Below are 20741 nucleotides of genomic sequence, written 5' to 3'. Positions count from 1 at the left end.
TTGGCTGTAAGCCGTAATCATCAACATTAACAGAAATAAACACTTGAAATTGATCAGTATGTTTGCAATGACTGTATACAGTGTGTCCACCCATATCCTGTCCACCGCCATTAACTTGAGAACGGCGGCAGCTATAGTCTTAGAAGTGGTGTCTAGGTATAGTAAAGTAGCCATGCGCTACACAATGAAATCACCTATAGCGCCACCTGGTGGAAAACAACGGAGTTAGCATTTTTATGTTGAAAACGAAACGAGATAGATAAAAAAAAGTGAATTACAAAGTTGTAGGACAACATCAATTCAATACGAATCGACACCTTGCATACAGAAATGCTATGATTAGAACGTGTAAAACTCACAAGGCTGCAGACGTGAAGCGATACCTCATGGAGACCTTCCTACAAGTCACTGGGTATGGTGGCTGCGTGGAGTGGCCTCCGCTCACCTGACCTGACCCGATTAGACTTCTTATGTGAGGTCACATCAAACAGCAGGTGTATGCGACCCCTCCACCAACATTGCAGGACCTACGACAACGTATTACAGATGCTTGTGCAAACGTGTCACCTACCATATTGCACAGCGTGCAGCAAGATACAGTATGCTGTCCAGAGTCCAGATGTGCATTGCAGCTGACGGTGGCCACTTTGAGCATCAAAGTTAAATGAGAGCCATATGCGTGACCAGCATTCAGTGTTTTGGGGAGTCATGGCTTTCATATCATAGCATTTCTGTATCCAAGGTGTCGATTCGTATTGAATTGATGATGCCCTACAATTTTTTAATTTACTTTTTTTCTCTATCTCGTTCCATTTTCGAGATAAAAATGCTAACTCCGTTGTTTTCCACCAGGTGGCGCTATAGGTGGTTTCATTGCATAGCACATGGCTATTTTACTATACCTAGACACCACTTCTATGCCTATAGCTGCCGCCGTTCTCAAGTTAATGGCGGTGGACAGGATATGGGTGGACACACTATAATATATGGGTTTCCCTTTTTGTATTGAATTACTGAAACAAATTAACTTCTTGAGGATATTCTAATGTATTGAGATGCACTTGTATATTAAAACATTGTTCAGCGCAGAATGGTGGGCCTAAATTTGACATGGTGACATACCATTGAAGGTACAAAAGTCATCAATGGAGTGAAAAGCACTGCCCTGAGACCCAAAGGATAGTAAATCTTGATGAAAATATATTAATTGAAAATGATTGTATAAAAAAGTTACATCAAAATCAGACAATTGGGTGGCAGCATAAGTCCCCTGGTAACAACGTTAGCGAATACAGGCAAAATACACAATACACCAAGCTAAATCTCATACAAATAATACAGAATATAACGAGAGGACCTGACATTTCAGCAAGATCATAACACTATGTGTTCTCGCTTTTGTCACATACAAAATGACACGAGTTAACGCCATAAACACGTAAACGCCATTTTATGACCAGGAGTGTAATGTATTTCCCAGTCACCGAAATGTTGTCTTCATTATTGTAAATCGTCTTCTTCCAGCATGACTTCCCATGCAACACATTAGCTATTCTAACTGAATAGTTAAATATTTTACTGAAGTCTCGCGACAACTCCAGACGTCTTCAGTGATCAGTATTACCCAGTAAAAAAAAAATCTTCACCAGATACGTTGTCATGAAGTCTTCCTGCAAAAAATAAATCTTTGACTCTGAAGCTCTATTTTACATATTAGATATACAAAAATGGCCATGTCATATCGACAACTTTACTATGCCTAAAGCAAAGTTTTACTAAACATATTGCTCTCTCCCTATTTACTATTTTAGTCTTCCAGTTATATAAATGACAAAATGCAAATGATTTACCTACATTGAAATAGTTACGGATTTAAGTGAACAGGTAATAAGGTGATCCCTTACATAGGACTGCAAGTTGAATTTCAAGAATGAAAGGGCTGAAGTGGCTCTTTGTTTCTTCATGAGATAGAACCATTTGCATCTAGGAAGGGTACTTCAATTTTGGCGAGATTGGCACTGTCTTTGGCATTCTCAATAAGTACATAAAGGAGAACTCCAGCAAAAATAAAAAATAAAGTTGCCTATGTTATGCAGCAAGAGCTATTAAGAAAATAACAAGCAAGCTTTGTGAATACCGTTTAGTTGATGTGTCGTGTGGATTATCTACCTAGTTGAATCCTTCTATAGCTCGGATATAGTTTACCCACTGCAGACTACATCTTCCATGATGCCCCTGGCCTCTCCTATCTAAGGGCAGCAGTGCCAAATCAATGATCTAGAAATGCTTTCCCTTGACTCAGATTACAGTTTAGGTTAAACACATGGGAAGCAACATCAGTCTCTCTGCCCTGCCTCTTGCTTGTGATAGGCTTCACCCAGTCAGCTCTTACAAGCAGGAGGCCGAGGAGACAGGCTGAAGCTGTAAGTCATATAAATACATAAGAACACTCAAAAACAGTATATAGACAGTGATTTAAGCAAGTTTTCTACATGCAGCCGGAGTTTGTAGGTTCTCCTTGTGTTTGCATGCCTTTCCTCCGGTTTCCTCCCATACTCCAAAGACATAGTGATAGGGAATTTAGATTGTGAGCCCCAATGGGGACAGTGTTGCTGATGTATGTAAAGCACTGTGGAATTAATGTCGCTATGTAAGTGATTAAATATTATTATTAATCATTGCATGACTTTCATATAATTTGACTGCGGTCTAATATAAAGCGGATGATATCGTTACCTGAATGGGGGCATACAAATGAATAATAATGGAGGAGCATGTTGAGTAGAGGAGTTGTCCAAGAGCTGCGTTGAGATATTTGATAACTCCTGATGTCATTCTGTTGTTCCCTGCAAGTCAGGGCCTAATTTTCTTTCTATACAGCAGAGCATATACTCAACTAGCGGTCAAACTGATGATTACATGACACAGCTGCCCTGAAAGAAAAAAAATGTATGGTTGCTACTAAGCTGGGATGAATCCTACAGCTAAAATATTGTTAACGAGTATTCAACGTATGTGCAAAAAAGTGCTGGGGTGCTACTTTAACATAATGGTATCCGTTCAATACCTTCTACACATGCAGAACTCCACTACCTAATGTGTACAGCCATTTCAAGTTACCAAACTATCTGTCAATGGCAATACTTTTCAGGTTATATGTACACTTCATATTGTCATAGCAGACTAAAACGGATACGATTGATATACATACATACACCACCCTAAATTATAGTTTGTATCTTTAGTATATATGGATTATTGGTGTCCCTGACACCCCCATATTTTCTCTAAAAAAAAAGATAAAAATTCATTAAAATATCACTGTTCGTTGGCAAACTTGCCTTGATTTTTTTGGTCCCAAATGAATCATGTGGAACACACGTCGTATCTACATTTCAGAAAGTTCTCAAATACCAAAAGTCCCTGCCTTTTTGGCATTCATCGACGACCGTATTAAATATATGTATGCCTCTGCTTATGTCCAACAATATAAAGGCAGAAACAATATCCTTCATATGAAAAGCCGGACACTTTTCCAATGAAAGTGAAATAATTACAGGTAATTATACAAAATGGAAGTTAAGTGAATGATGTCCTTTGATCTAAGTCCATAAATATACATATTAGACAACCTTTTCTGGACTTGTCTATTCCCTAAAATGCCACAAAGTAAAAAAATTGTAAAATTCTATCTACATGACCCTTTTACAGCTCATTATAAACATCTCTCTACATAATAAAGCGCTATTAATACACGGCAGGATTGTAAAGCGGTTTGTCGTCAAGATTTGCTGACCTGCAAGATTTATTACTAAGTAACTGAAAATTGCTACTAAATCCAAGCTAAAGCCTAAGCCTGCTGGTAAAAGGTTGAAACTTGTGTTATGTACAAGATTAATTCTTGCGATTCTCCCATAGTTTTCTCAATGGCGTGGTGCCTCTTAAAGGAAAATGTCCTTTGTTATAGGTCCGGCACAGTAGCGGAGTAGTTCGCACTGCTGCTTTCCCGCCACAACTGGAATTTCCACGTCCCACCGGACATTCTGGTTAAGAAGGTTAGAAATCAAGACCAGAAAGTCTTCTGAGTTCATTGTAGACCGAATCCTTCAGAGTTGGAAATAGCAATGGTCAGCTTTTGTTTTAGATCCTTTTTCGTCTTGTACGGCGGTAAACACAGCTGGTTGAAGCAGGTGTGTGCTGTCGGTAACCTGGAACAAACACATTCGTCTTAATTTTGGTCTACAAAAATAAATTATTTATGGAAGGATCTGTAACAAAAGAATACCTACATGCATAAAGGAGATTAACTTAGAGATCTCAGATCAGTATCCCGGTATCTAAAGTGTAATTATTAAACTTTCTCAGAACGTAAAGGGAACCAGTCATGTCCCCAAACACAATTTACCTGTAGATACGGGATAATCTGCAGGTTAACAGGATTGCAATGCAGTAGGGCCACCTTATTGAAAGTGTGACTACCAGGAGAAAATGATCTTTATTCATCCTGGGAGCCACCGGCTTTCAGTCATAGAGACGTGCCTGAAGCAGAAACAGCCGCCGCTGACAACATTGGGACTGGCGGTTGTAGGTGCACCATGGGATTTTTACAAAGAGATTTCTCTGCACATATACATAATATCTATATAGCCGCTGCTCACAATGTACTGAGCAGTGAGCAAAGCTGCTATGACTGACTGAAAGCTGGCGGCTACCGGCTGGAATAAAGCAGATTTTCTCCTGGAAGTCATGCTTTTGGTAAGGCAGCTGGACACCATTTTAACGCTATTAACTTGCAGATTAAAAGTATTTAGGAACATGATAGGTACCTTTGAAGCCCCCCTCCCTAGACATTGGATGGCTATAAGCTTAAAAATCATTTTGCCTATGATTATCTCATTCATCTGTTCTTTACACAGCACTCTTATTTTCTCTGTGAGATATTTTTGGTGGTGACTTATCTCATATAAAAAAAAAGGATTGTCAGTCTGAATTTAGATATGGTGTGTACTTAACTTTACCAAACAATCAATTGACCAGGGCTCCTATATACATTAGACTGACGTCCGACATTACTATAATATCTATGTGGGTCTTTAGACATTGTGCAGACATGACATCTCAGAAATCTTTAATATGAAACTTCACAAAAGATGCATTTAATTTTGGTCTACAGAAATTATAACTTATTGTTTGGGTGAGATCTGTACGATTAGTGTGCCCCCAATTTTACCCTATTTGCAATACTGTACCCAGTAGAAAGTGCAGGTCACACATGCGCGCTGCCTCCCCATTCAAGTCTATAGCACTGGTGGGAATACCAAGCACAGTACAGAGTAACTAAAGAAATGGTTTGTCAAAACCAATTACAATAAGTTTGGATGTTACAAGTCATATGCCGTCACTGTAAATACGCGGGTATTTCATTAGCTCCATTATTACCAATTAGTTGACGTCTCATTTTTTGATATCTTGAAATTCAAGTCGACCATGCCTCCAACCGGCACTCTGTCACTCCCTGTAGTAAAATGTAGAAACTTCTTTTGAAGGTCAAGAGGAAATCCAAGAACAACATCCCAAAAGTACCTGCAAAATAAATTTTAAATTTTACTCATTTTTATGTTGTTTAATTACATTATATATATATATATATATATATATATATATATATATATATATATATATATATATATATAATCATCTTAAAATTGGAATAAACAAAGTTAAGCACTTTGCAATTTATTATAAATGTGGAACTTTTTTGCTAGTAATTTTCACCCTGCCCCTCTTCATGGTGCAAACATGTTCCACAATTTCTATTAATTAAAAGGAACTAATAAGTGAATAACATTTACTAGGAAGCATGGATAATAAAGAAAAACAAAAAAATTATGAATGTATTAAATATATTCTTTCCTCGTGAGGGTTTCATAATTTTGCTAAACTACAACGCTGGCTAGTGGTCCTAATATTAGAGCACTTTGAAAGATTTGCTTACAAGCCCTTCAGCCAAGGATTTAGGACGTATAAATCACCATCAATAAAGAATATATTTATCCATAATTCCTGATAAATGGAGAACATAACCTAAGTGTTTTATAGTTTCAAGGTTGAAAGAAGGCGCAGATACATTGAGTTCAAATTGTAAAGTGTTGATAAAGAAATGGCCACAATGGTATGAAAAAAACCCTAAAAACACATTTTAACATATATCAGAGTATTATTAAAGGGAATCTGTCAGCAGGTTTTTGTTACCCCATCTAAGAGCAAACAATGTAGACCCTGATTCCAGTGATGTATAAAATTGTATAAAATTGTTGTATCTGCTGCAGTTCTACCAGTTCTCTGAATGCTGAGCTCTGTATAACCCGACCCAAACCACTGATTGGCAGCTTTCTGTGTACACTGTGCATAGGTAGAAAACTGCCAATTAGTGTTGAGGGCGGGTTATACAGAGCACATGAATATGGAGGAATACATGGCTGCATTCTAATGATAATTTTCTGTTGATAAAACTGATTTTAACAAAACTACACCAAGCAGCTCAGTAAGTGACACAGCGCTGGAATAAGGGTCTCTGTCTCTATATTATGCTGCGTAAATTAGATGGCAAAAACCAGCTGACAGATTCCCTTTAACAAATCAGAATAGGAGCGTTCTAAACAAGAATATACTGCATGTCAAAAAAGTCAAAAAGTCTTGATGAACATGTTTTCTTGTAGCACTGATGTCCAAAATGTTAAAATGTCCCTCCACTAAGTAATGCCCACTGTTTATTATAAATTGTTAAAGGCGGTGTTCACACTACCATTGCGGCTTCTGGTTGTCCTTGGTGCTGCAGGAAGCCTCTGATGGCCATGTGACCAGTCTGGACTCCAGCATCCAGTGAAAACGCCAAGTCAAGGTGACTCGCTATATTCTCTACAGTGAGTATTTACCAAACTGGAGGAAAAGTATTGGTAAGAAATGTCTCCAATATCTACCAAACACAACAGGGTGTATAGATCTTGTACAGGATACGTAGTGTATATGGTCTGATGAGAAGGTGCTCAAAACGCAGACCGGTCAGCAGCCAATTCCTACTGCTCGATATCTGACGAGGCTTCCAGAGAAGATCTGACAATCCTGCTTAGATACATTAGTTCTGCTGCCTCTTTGGATATCTCCAAAGTTATTCTGGAATGTGGGATTTTTTTTCCCCCCTGCTATCCCAAAGGAGGAAACTTATCAACTAGAGCAGAGGAAAAGTAAATCCGCTGCTCATTCAAGTCAATCATTTCTAGAGTCCTTTTATATGATTCTTGCAACAAGATCAGCTGCTATAGGCAATGCCATGTTTTTTTCTAGTGGTTTTCATAAATGTCCCTGAATGTTTTTGCACTGGGCTATTTGCAATTTCTGTGCATAGCCAATTTCTGATAAACCTATTGCTCAGAAAGGAGAGCAAGCCCCTTTATAAACAGTTTATTAATGCTAAGGAAAACAAAACAAAACAAAAAGAACCATAATAAAAATTGTCTAAAAAGGTTTATTTTCCCTCCACCAGGCAGAAATTAAACCAGGATCAGAGCTTATATGAGCGAAGGAGAACAAGTCGGCTTCAAACCAAACTAATAGAAATGAAAATTGTGATACAGTCACATGTGATACTTTCCATCAGGCTTCCACATACACATCAAGCTGCTTTCACACATCAGGTTTTTGCCATCAGGCACAATCTGGTTTGTGCCTGATGTGGCGTATCCGTCTCATTCACTTCATTTTTTTGTGACCAGAAGTGAATTTACACAACGACTGGGCATGCCCAGAAACACAAAACAGATCCATCGCCTGATTCAGTCATTTGACGGGTGGCGATGGATCCGGCGCCCATAGGCTTCCATTGTAAAAAAAAGACGGACGGCGCCGGATCCGGCGCCTTCTGTTTTTTCGATGTACACAAAAAACGTTGCATTGTGCGTTGCCTCCGGCGGCCGCACTCACGATTATTGCTGGATCCGGCAGCTGTCGGATGAAACGCGAGGCAATGCGGCACAACCCGGTGCTAATACAAGTCTATGAGGAAAAAAACGGATCCAGCGTCATCAGACAATGGATCTGTTTTATCCACAATTCACCGGATTGTGCCTGATGGCAAAAAACTGATGTGTGAAAGAGGCCTTAGGCTAGGTTCACACTTCCGTTGTTTTAAATCCGTCAGGCCCGTCAGCAACGGATCAGTCGTTTTTTAGTTGTCAACTGATGCAACGGATGTGTTTTTCACAGGATAACTTTTACAGGAATCCTGTGAAAAAACTGATCCTTTGCATCCGCTTTTTGACGGATCAGTCATGATCTGTTTGTGTTTGGGACAGCCCAGTGGGTGTGCCAAACACGCTGGGCATGCTCAGTAGAGCATGACGGAATCCAGCGCTGGATTCCGTCGTAAGACGGATTATGACGGAATCCACAAGCATAGACATACATTACAAGCGTGACGGACTGCGGCGGATTCCTGCGTGGTGCGTCAATTTTGACGGCCAGAAAAATGTTACATTTTGCATTGCTCCCGCCTGGCGGTCAGTCCACAAAAAACGACTGACCGCGATGCAGCGGATGCAACGCAAGGTCATCAGTCGCAATCCGCCACTAATACAAGTCTATGGGACACAACGGAATCCGCTAAACGGATAGCGTTGTTTACCATAGCCGCGGATTGTGACTGATACATTTTAACGGAAGTGTGAACCTAGCCTTAGATGGCTGTCAGTCAAACGATGGTTCAGCCGCCAGTCATCTCGGCCGGTTCTCCCATACACAGGAGTACTTAGGTGTTCTCTCCGAGAAAGATTTGGCGGCAGCTTATCTCTGATGTAAGAACAATCAGCAGGCCAAAATCTGACATGCCGGATCCTTAATTTCCCCGACAAACAATAGTCTGGGGCCCTTATACACAGACTGCTGCCCGAAGCTGTTGACTGTCTAATGTGTATGGGAGGGTTAAATTCAATTCTAATAACAGAGTCCATCGTGACTTCTGTCATCACGGGCACATTTGACTTTGGAGATGTAATTAATTAATATTGGGTGCATTTACTGGCTCGGTAATTGTTTGCAATACACTTCCACATGTTAAACCACTAATCTCCGCTCACCTGACAGTAAGGTCCGTTTTCTGGTATCCATCATAATGCGTGTTCTTCTGCAGCGCGTGCATGTCTAGCTCAGGACTGCCACACACCAGGATCTCCACTTCCTCTGGTCGAAGTAGCTGGAACAAAAAATAAATAAAGGCCCTTTTAATTGAGAGGATAAACTTTTTATGATGAGCATTTTACAACAATAGAAGACTTACCACAGAAAAAACAAACAAAAAATAGTAAAACGAAACATTATCTGGGAACAAAATTTCCCTGGTGGTCTAAAACGGTGAAGGGGTCAACATCACAATTTTTAAGCTCCCTAATAGAGAGGGAGATTAAGGGAATCTGTTAGCAGGTTTCCATTAAGTAATTGGAAGACATCATGATGTGGGGGTTAAAACTGAATTCAGGGATGCTGTTTACTTATAATGAAAGTTTTATCACCTGGAGATAATCATTGCCAGAACTACAGCGCCCCTCCACTGATCAGGAGCGCACTGTCAATATAAAATGTACACAGAAAGCTGTGGTGTTTGTGCGGTTAGCATTCTGAGCTCTGCTACATCTAAGAACTTTGGTTGTGTTACGTGCACATTATACACACACAGCCCTGCAGCGTGCACATTATACACACACAGCCCTGCAGCATGCACATTATACACACACAGCCCTGCAGCGTGCACATTATACACACACAGCCCTGCAGCGTGCACATTATACACACACAGCACTGCAGCGTGCACATTATACACACACAGCCCTGCAGCGTGCACATTATACACACACAGCCCTGCAGCGTGCACATTATACACACACAGCCCTGCAGCATGCACAATATACACACACAGCCCTGCAGCGTGCACATTATACACACACAGCCCTGCAGCGTGCACATTATACACACACAGCCCTGCAGCGTGCACATTATACACACACAGCCCTGCAACGTGCACATTATACACACACAGCCCTGCAGCATGCACATTATATACACACAGCCCTGCAGCGTGCACATTGTACACACACAGCCCTGCAGCGTGCACATTGTACACACACAGCCCTGCAGCGTGCACATTATATACACACAGCCCTGCAGCGTGCACATTATACACACACAGCCCTGCAGCGTGCACATTATACACACACAGCCCTGCAGCGTGCACATTATACACACACAGCCCTGCAGCGTGCACATTATACACACACAGCCCTGTAGCGTGCACATTATACACACACAGCCCTGCAGCGTGCACATTATACACACACAGCCCTGCAGCGTGCACAATATACACACAGCCCTGCAGCGTGCACATTATACACACACAGCCCTGCAGCGTGCACATTATACATACACAGCCCTGCAGCGTGCACATTATACATACACAGCCCTGCAGCGTGCACATTATACACACACAGCTCTGCAGCGTGCACATTATACACACACAGCTCTGCAGCGTGCACATTATACACACACAGCTCTGCAGCGTGCACATTATACACACAAAGCTCTGCAGCGTGCACATTATACACACACAGCTCTGCAGCATGCACATTATACACACACAGCTCTGCAGCGTGCACATTATACACACACAGCTCTTCAGCGTGCACATTATACACACACAGCCCTGCAACGTGCACATTATACACACACAGCTCTGCAGTGTGCACGTTATACACACACAGCCCTGCAGCGTGCACATTATACACACACAGCTCTGCAGTGTGCACATTATACACACACAGCCCTGCAGCGTGCACATTATACACACACAGCTCTGCAGTGTGCACGTTATACACACACAGCCCTGCAGCGTGCACATTATACACACACAGCTCTGCAGTGTGCACATTATACACACACAGCCCTGCAGCGTGCACATTATACACACACAGCCCTGCAGCGTGGACATTATACACACACAGCTCTGCAGTGTGCACGTTATACACACACAGCCCTGCAGCGTGCACATTATACACACACAGCTCTGCAGTGTGCACGTTATACACACACAGCCCTGCAGCGTGGACATTATACACACACAGCTCTGCAGTGTGCACATTATACACACACAGCTCTGCAGTGTGCACATTATACACACACAGCCCTGCAGCGTGGACATTATACACTTATACACACACAGCTCTGCAGTGTGCACATTATACACACACAGCCCTGCAGCGTGCACGTTATACACACACAGCTCTGCAGTGTGCACATTATACACACACAGCCCTGCAGCGTGCACATTATACACACACAGCCCTGCAGCGTGGACATTATACACTTATACACACACAGCTCTGCAGCGTGCACATTATACACACACAGCCCTGCAGCGTGGACATTATACACACACAGCTCTGCAGTGTGCACATTATACACACACAGCCCTGCAGCGTGCACATTATACACACACAGCTCTGCAGTGTGCACATTATACACACACAGCCCTGCAGCGTGCACATTATACACACACAGCCCTGCAGCGTGGACATTATACACACACAGCTCTGCAGTGTGCACGTTATACCGGCCGCCGGGTGATCATCTGATCGTTCAAAATAGCCTGCTCCGGGAAAACAGAAAAAAAAAAACCCAAAAAACAACAGATCGTTGTTTTGCAGCATCAGTCACATCAGTTGTGTCACTATCTGCAATGCATCCGTTGCACCAGTCACACAACTGATTGTGACGGATGCAAAACAACGCAAGTGTGAAAGTAGCCTAACAAACGCCTATCATTTCCTTTCAGGAACTGTAAAAAGTGATATCCAGGTCCCATTAACCTTCTTCTCCTTGACCTGCCTTGATAAAGAAATCAATTTGGGGCTGGGAGAGAGAGAACTGTGCAGTTGCAGAGTAATCAGAAAGGATGCTACATCACCACTCTGGTAGCTCACTAAATAAGCTGATTAACATATATAAACATGGGTGCAAGCAATAATTTATTTATACACACACATACACACACATTATATAACTACACACACAAACAAATATGTGTGGTATATAATAACTGTAGTGAAGTTACACTTACCATCAGTGCATTGGAGGAGCAGACACTGTGAAACCCATAGTAGAACGCAGAGAACTGCTTGTAAATGGATTTATTGAGGAGGAAGTCTACATAAAGTTGCACATATTCTGAAAGAAAGACATCATTTATTATAGAAAGATCTATTTTATTATGGATCATTGCAGATCAGGATCTTAACTCCACATGAATTACCTTTCCGGTTCTGATTGGTGACTGGGATTTTATCCCCACCAGGTTTAAGATTGTACGACTTAATGAGGCCAAATTCTTCTTGAAACACCTTCAAAGTAGAAATAATATTTAAAGTAAGAATTAGGGATTAAATATCCATGAATGCATCTTACTAAAGATTTCTATAGGTTATATCAATAGGAGATATAAGAACACATTTAAGAGGGCACTGTCAGCAGGTTTTTGCTATGTGATGTAGAGAGCCCCTGACTCCAGGGATGTGTCACTTGCTCAGCAGCCTGCTGTAGTTTCAATAAAACCAGTGTTTTACCATAAGGAGATCATCCGTAGAGAACTAGTTGTCCTGTACCAATTAGTCCTCCTGCGCTATTTAACTCAATCCAAACCACTGATCATCAATTTTCTGCCTATACAGAGTGCACACAGAAAGCTGTCAATCAGTGGTGGGGACAGGTTATACAGAGCTCAGCATTCAGAGAACTGATAGATCCGCAACAGAGAAAATAGTGATTATATGAAAATCAGCAGGAACCCAGTAATTCAAGAATATGACTCAGCTCACCGTATGGTGGCTGCTCAGAAGAAAAATGTATAACAATACTCAAAATAACTTCGGCACTCAAATTGTCAATTCTGAAATAAAATACACAAAAAAACTTTGAGACAAATCGAACTTTGAGTGCCGACGTTACTTTGAGTACAGGAACCCAGTAAGTGATAAATCACTGGAATCAGGGTCTCTGCTGCTCTCAGATAAAATAGCAAAAATCTGGTGACAAATTTTTATTTTAGATTACAGGGCCATGCCTCTGACTGAGCACACCTTCATACCCGCTTAAGGAGATTTTTATTTATTCTTCATGTATTTTACTCACTTATAGCGCCATGAGATTACGTAGCAATTTACAGACATCACCACTGCCCCATTGGGGTTCCTAATTTACATTCCCTATCAGTCTGTCTTTGCGGTGTGGGAGGAAATTGGAGAAACTGGAGGAAACTATTGCAAACACAGGGAGAACATACAAACTCCTTGCAGATGTTGTTGTGCCGAGATGTAAACAGAAGACCTTGGTGTTGCAAGGCTACAATGACAGCCTTTGAGCCACTGTGCTAACCACTGAGCCACCGTGCTAACTACTGAGCCACCGTGCTAACTACTGAGCCACCGTGCTAGCCACTGAGCCACTGTATGCCTACAACAAATAGTTGTCACAGGGAACCTACAAATCTTACCACTTATACAGCTCTGAGCAGTAGGATCGCACTCATACAAGTTGAGCCATACCGCTACCCTTTGTAGAGATTATCTTTTTACACTTCCTATGCAAACAAAATACTGTAGCATAAAATATATGCACAACTAAAAACAACAAGGATGTGAACTGCTTATGTGCTTGAAAGACTAGAACAGGTGACCCATTATTCACATAGAACTTATTTTTCATAAGTCGGACTAGGAGCACATTACAGTGGAATCTCGGTTTACGAGTATTTCGCTATACGAGCAGAGCTTGCTGTAAATTTGTAACTCTGTTTACGTGCAATGCTTTGCTGTATGAGCAAATACTCACCGCACACACTTCCGGTTCCGTTCTTTAACTGCGCTCTGACCCGCTCTTGCACTGCGCACAAAAATGCACAAACACTCACGCACACACACACATATTATGATCACCTTACCTTCCGTTCCATCGCCGGCCTCCTGGTTCTTGTAGTTCGCCGGTACAGGATGTGTATCTGGTAACCATCGAGACGATGGAGGGACCTTCTGATGTCAGCTGCTGCTCAAAGGCAGCACGCCGGCCAATCAGAGGCAAGTGTCTCCTGCTTTTGACGTCAGTGCTCTGGCAGCGGACGTTCCTCCATTGTCGCGATGGTTACTCAATACACATCCTATACCGGCGAACTACAAGAACCGGGAGGCCGGCGATGGAACGAAAAACAAGGTGAGCATAATATGTGTTTGTGTGTGTGTGGAATGGCACAATAGGGGACCAGGATGGGACATTGAACAAGTTGTGGAACGAATTGTCTGAGTTTCCATTATTTCCTATGGGAAATCTTGCTTTGCTAGACGAGTAACTTGGTTTACAAGCACAGTCCCAGAACGGATTGTTCTCGTAAACCAAGGTTCCACTGTATATGGTCAGATGAGGTCATTTCAATCCAATAAGACTCAGCATGAAAGGAGAAGGTTGATAATACCGACCTGGAATGTAGAATAGAAATCTTCCTCCACGTTGCCTTCATATGTTAGTAGTTCATTCAATCCATGAGCAAGTTCCTAGACAAATAAAGGCAAAAATGAAATGTTCACTTAACTGATAGTCATATTATTTTTTCAGAAATAAGGAAATGAACAGACAAATCATGGCAGTGGTAAAGATCAAAATTGGTGATCCAAGCTCTTTTTCATGCCTTTCCACACCTAGTTGGAAGAGATGGTGGAATGACTTGTTGGCTTCTTCAAAGTGCTACCCTTGTGTAGGTTCACACGTAACGTGAGATTGGTCCAACACGACCCAGACCAAACCATCTCCAATGAACTTACAACAAAGGCCAGGGCTGCCTCTACCATATCCATATACATGTTGTAGAAATGAAGCATGCTTCATATATAAAAGGCTGTTGCATGCCCAAAGCTCCGGAAGTCCAAAGTGACCATCATGGACAACTAAGTGCAAAACTGGCTGTTTATTGGATGTACTGGCATATAATACTGTTGAGGATAAAGAATTGAGTATCCAAAAATACTTAATTCAGCCATTTCATAGACTCAGTTATATAGTTCAGTAGATGTGAACTAACACACACTTGGTTAAGAGCCAGTCATGGAGATAGATGTAACTGACTTGCTGTCTAGTTATTTAGTCTCTAAGTGCACTCATGACATTTTAATTAGAAACAGCAGCCGGATCCCGAGAGATCCTTTGAGTCTCATCATCATCGTCATTTTGAACCTTGACAGTTGGCGCGCCAAGTGTAGGGCCACCGAGAAGAGTGAGTCAGAGCTTCCACTTTCCGGACGTCTGGGGCTACTCCACAAGTTTCCAGGTGTTGCTCGATACCGAGGATTTGATCGCCCTCCGTTTCACGGTAAGCATCATATACATTGTGTGTGCTGTTTTACCTGTGGATCGAGAGACACCTGGCGAAAGGGGGTGGTCACTAGTCCGGAGAATGGTAGTGCACCGGAGACCTAACGGTGTGACTGTCACTCGCCGGTGAGCTAGAGGACCCAGTCCACATAGGGGCTAGGCGTAGGTTTTAAAGGATCCGGCTGTCTGTATTTCTGAGCTGTAAGTAAGGTAGAAATGGGGGGCTTTTTGAGTAGCTGTTGATTTGTATATAGTGTATGGTTAATCAGGCTTGTGATTACTCTGTTTGGTTCTCGGAGAGTTAATTGTCTGAGCAGACAGCTATAGAAATGGTGGAGAGAAGCCCAGCATGCCTGCAGTCTCTTACACAAAAAGGAGGGGGGTCAGTCCCCCACTGGCTACTTGGGCAGGGACAGACTGCAACTCTACGTCCCTGCATTTCTCCACTAAGAGGAAAGCAAGAAAAAGGTGGGGTCACTCGCTCACGCAGCTACGTTCTTTTGCTAAGAGGGCAGCAGGGAGGAAAGTTTGTGTGTGTTAGAAAGAAGGGTGGTTGATAGAGCCCACACAGACGCAGCTGCTGTCTTTGTTCTGTGGAGGAGAAGGGGGGTCAGTGTGTGTTGGCCATTGCCCACCGGCTGCTTGAGAAAGAGCAGAGATCGAATTACATAGCTACATCCCTGCCGTCTTGTAGCTGAGAGGAAGCAAGGGGGGGGGTTAGTGAATTACCCATCCCTGCTAGGAGTGAAGAGGCAGAGACAGCGCAGCTCTTTGGAGTGAGGAGAAAGGAGGGGTCAGTGGGCTAATATACAGGACGCAACAGCAGCCTTTGTGTAGTACAGCAAACGGAGGAGTTGTAATGATTTGAAAGAAAGACAAGTGTTATTTTGGTTTGGATTAGAGAGAAATTAACGGGTTCATGCATTTTTCAGTCTTTTTAAATTGTTTGTTTTTGAACAGAAGTATGAGAACTAGCGATTCCCCTGTGTTGCGGATGACACAGCCACTGTTTGTTAAATATTAAATATTGAATATTAAATATTAAATATATAATAAACGAGGCGGGAAGGGTTCTGTTAACTTAAAGTGGAATTAGCGTATTCCCCTGCGGTTCAGGCGCATGTCACTGTCTGCGTGGCAGACGAGGCGGGAAAGGATCTCACTTTAGTTAAGGTAAGGGTGCTGGAGTTAGCGGATTCTCCTGCGTATTAGACGCAAGTCACTGTCAGCGCATTACAAACGCGGACGAGGCGAGAAAGGACTCCGTTGGAACGGCCGGTCCAATTAAAGCACTGTATACTCTGTTCAAAAGATAAATATGTTGTTTTTAGTAGGAGCTGAGAACGCTGTCGCCCTAGTTACAAAAAAACGGAAAAAATATAAAAGATTGCAAAAAGTTGTGTAAAATCGTTGGACTACCACTAGATGGCAGGCTGCAACCCATGTATTGAAGTTCAGATTAATCTCCAGTGAGAGTATACTGGAGGACAAAGACCCTATTCACTGTGTGTTGCTGTTTGTAGAATCACTAAATGTTTTTCTCTAGCTGTGCCTCATGGTTTTCCTTTAGAAGTCATCATATCTGGTGTTAATCAAATCTCTACTTTGTATGCTGGAATGCAAATTTACAGGCACTAAAAGTATCCCTGGTTTACTACGTAGTTCCAGCCACTCCCAGTACACCCAGGGAGTCACAACATGGATGCTACACCCGGAAGTCAGGTGCCTGGAACTTCCTGTGGCAGCCGTCTTGCTACACCCACTGATGGCAGTACACCTCATAAGCCACACCCTTCGCAATGGCTCTTTGTTCAAAGCTCTCCACCCATCCCCCGGTGGGAGGTGTTCTGTGGTATAAATGACTAACACATTTGAATAAGTATAAATTGTATATTTGTTTACTCAGCTATCCCATACATGCAAGTCAAAGATAAGTAAGTGAAATTTTTACTGAATTGATGAATAGTCAGAGATAAGAATGGAATGTGTCTTTCCCCAATAGTGACGTAAGTTTGGTTTAACCCTTGGAGTTCAGGATTTCCCATTTTTAGTTTACTGCTTATACCGGAATAGGGAATATTAGATTTCATGGGATGTGCGATTTAATTTCTGTGTTGTTTTGTATTTTAATGGTGATTTATTCGAACAATATATTTTTATTTTGTGACTATCACCTTTTCTGTTTTTATGATTATTTCTAAACAATTTATATATTTTTGCAGGTTAGTCGCCCAGTCACAGCTGTCATTTAATCATGTCTCAGTTATTTCTACTATCAAAGGTTTTTCTTTTCTTTATGGATACAGTGTTGTTTATCGTAAGGTTTTAAAATTCCCCAGCAACGTATATTGTTGTAAGATATACGTTATTTTCAGTGTTTGTTCATTTTAGGTTTTAGTATGTGGCTAATTTATTACCTGCTGTTTTCTCTGTTCTTTTAGGGAATACCAGTATAAAAACGCTGAATTTTGCCATATTGGTAAATAAACAATTAAACAAGGGGGGAATAAGGTATTAATTATATTCTCCAGTTTCTTCGAGGGTGCAGTAGGCATATTAGATAGGTTTTGAAGCTGACCTTTTTCCCACAGGCTATGTTTATTAGATTACTATGAGGTATATCTGTTAACTGAAATGGGAAAAATCTTGTCCTATATGTTTATTTGTTTGTTTATTTATTTAGTATTCTCAGTCATGTGAAGTATAGATGACTACTAACTGTATTATGATCAGAGATAAAGTTATAAGAATGATCTAATGTATATTTCTTTTAGTTTTGTTTTTATAGATGAAACCCGATGGTGGTCGATTCTGCACTGGATATGCTGCTGTTTAAACCACATGAGGTAGCTACATTTAAGCCACTCCCTCCAATCCTATTGATACAGGAGGCAGTGACGTATTAAATGCCTCTCTAGATGGGTAGAACAGGAGTGGGTAAGAGTCTTTAGAGGTGTATGTAGGTTGTAGATTTTTTCCTGTTGTCAAATGAATTAGGTATGCCGAAAAGAAAGTCTAGATCTGAGCTGATGGATTCAGATGGAGATCCTCGCACAGGTGCAGCTGACCAAGAAGCAGTGAACGGGCCTAGAGTTGAGAGTCTTTCACCAATACCGACCATGCCTTGGTGACACCGGTCACGTCAGTGACTTCTGTCACTCCTTGTGTTCTTAAATCCCTACAGGAACAAGCAAATCAACAAGGAATGGAGTGTGACATGAAGGGAGCCAGCTGACTGAGGAAGGTCTGTGGACAAAGGGTGGTAAGCTTTCTCTGCCATGAGAGCTCTTCTTAATGATGGCCCAGGTAACATCTGTGAAAGACAATTGTCAGTGTGTGCTTTGGTGACACCAGGGTTCAGTACCCAGGTGGGCAGACTCACCCAGTCTTGTAAGACAAGTGCCTAGAACGAAGTGAGAAAAAACTGTAAAGAATCCGCAGAAACACCCTGCACCTACTCTACCCATTCTTAGAGACTGCAAACTGATTATAGATGTATATTATGAGCATGTTGTATGCAAGTCTGTGCTGTTGTGTAAATCTCTCTCCAGGTTTGGTCAGAGGCATTCCAGTGCAGAAAACGACATTATTGTTGAGAAGCACATGAAGGTGGTATGTAAAGAAAAATGTGTTTACAAAAAGTGTATATTTTATAGAAAAGTGGAAACTAGTAAATCGTGTATAAAATGTATATGTTTTGTTTACTTTTTGTAATAAACAGGTCTTTATGTAAGATGTTTTTGGTTTAGCACAGACATGTATATTTTTATATAATTGACTGAATAGTGTGATAATCAGGTGTATTTTCCAATTCCAGATCTTAAATCAGAGCTATTAGCATATGGTCTCCAGTCAGGAGACTGATTGATCCTAAACGACAAGCGAGAAAGAGCCATGAGTCAACACTAGAGGAGCTGATCCAACCACAGAAACATTTATGGATCCACACCTCGCATTGCAGAAGGGTTAATCAACCAGAGCTGCACTGAGCGTTCTGCTCATACTTATCCTTTTCGGAAAACCCTGTATAGTCTTAGACCAGCATTGCCAGAACAGTTAGAAGAGAGGACTTAGAGAACCTTGAGACATGGGAAAGTCCAACTACAAAGGGTGAGGACTCGTCTAGGAGTCCTTGGTCTCAAACCGGTGAAGAAAACCCCTTTCCCCTTTCCGCCCATGTTTCAACGTTCAGTTAGGCAGGTTTTTCAACAGATCTTTCTACCTCTCTTCCTAAGGGAACACAGTACCCTTAGAATTTAGAAATGGCAGAAGTAAGTCTTTAGGGGGGGACTGTTGAGGATAAAGAATTGAGTATCCAAAAATACTTAATTCAGCCATTTCATAGACTTAGTTATATAGTTCAGTAGATGTGAACTAACACACACTTGGTTAAGAGCCAGTCATGGAGATAGATGTAACTGACTTGCTGTCTAGTTATTTAGTCTCTAAGTGCACTCATGACATTTTAATTAGAAACAGCAGCCGGATCCCGAGAGATCCTTTGAGTCTCATCATCATTGTCATTTTGAACCTTGACAATACAACAAATTTAGGTGTGGCCTCATTACTCTTCCTGCTGCGAGTTTTCAGGGTACTTTCTTTAAAGGAAATCTGTCAGCAGGTTTTTGCATATAGCAGAGCTCAAAGAGCTGCCCCTACCCACACCAGGCTTTCAGTGTACGTTTCCATAGACAGAAGCTGTAAATCACAGAGGAGGCAGAGTCGGACTACAGCTCAGGAGCTGCTGAGACCCACTAATGATAAAGATAAGAGGCTTAAACGAACATTGCAGGTAAACAAAAACAGACTTTGAGATAACAGATGGCTGGCTGTAAACTGCATGTTAACTCATAAGCCCCCATCACACACAGCGAGATCGCTAGCGAGATAGCTGAAACGTCAAAGGTTTTGTGACGTATCAGCGTCCTCGCCAGCGATATCGCTATGTGTGACAAGCAGCAGCGAGCGGGCCCTTGCTGCGAGGTCGCTGATTGTTACAAAACAATCAGAACCATTTTATGCTCGTTGGTCTCCCACTGTGCAGTATGCATCGGTGTGTTTGACAGCGGGAGACCAATGATCTGAATGTGCAGGGAGCCGGCGTCTGGCAGCCTGTAAGTGGCGGTATGTTGGTAACCATGGTACACATTGGGTAACTATGTAAAGCGCTTTGCTTAGTTACCCGATGTGTACCATGGTTACCAGCGTACGCCGGTTACAGGCTGTCAGATGCCGGCTCCCTGCACACGTAGCCAGGGTACACATCGGGTAACTATGCAAAGCGCTTT

At 41.8% G+C, this 20741-nt stretch overlaps 1 protein-coding gene across 1 annotated transcript in view; it reads right to left on the bottom strand.

The window, feature by feature from the left end:
• Positions 1 to 975: 975 nt before the first annotated feature.
• The window catches only part of HECTD2 (HECT domain E3 ubiquitin protein ligase 2), a 156857-nt gene continuing 137091 nt past the window's right edge, over positions 976 to 20741 (bottom strand). The window contains exons 16-21 of the mRNA XM_075348757.1: positions 14565 to 14639; positions 12353 to 12440; positions 12161 to 12267; positions 9132 to 9247; positions 5440 to 5583; positions 976 to 4208 (exon numbers count right to left, since the gene is read on the bottom strand). Of these exons, the coding sequence (XP_075204872.1) occupies positions 4088 to 4208; positions 5440 to 5583; positions 9132 to 9247; positions 12161 to 12267; positions 12353 to 12440; positions 14565 to 14639 (651 nt within the window). The 3' untranslated portion in view covers positions 976 to 4087. The remainder of the gene's footprint in view (positions 4209 to 5439; positions 5584 to 9131; positions 9248 to 12160; positions 12268 to 12352; positions 12441 to 14564; positions 14640 to 20741) is intronic.

Source organism: Anomaloglossus baeobatrachus, chromosome 5, assembly GCF_048569485.1.
Source record: "Anomaloglossus baeobatrachus isolate aAnoBae1 chromosome 5, aAnoBae1.hap1, whole genome shotgun sequence".
NCBI classification, from domain to species: domain Eukaryota; kingdom Metazoa; phylum Chordata; class Amphibia; order Anura; family Aromobatidae; genus Anomaloglossus; species Anomaloglossus baeobatrachus.
This window is presented reverse-complemented; position numbering and strand designations above follow the sequence as displayed.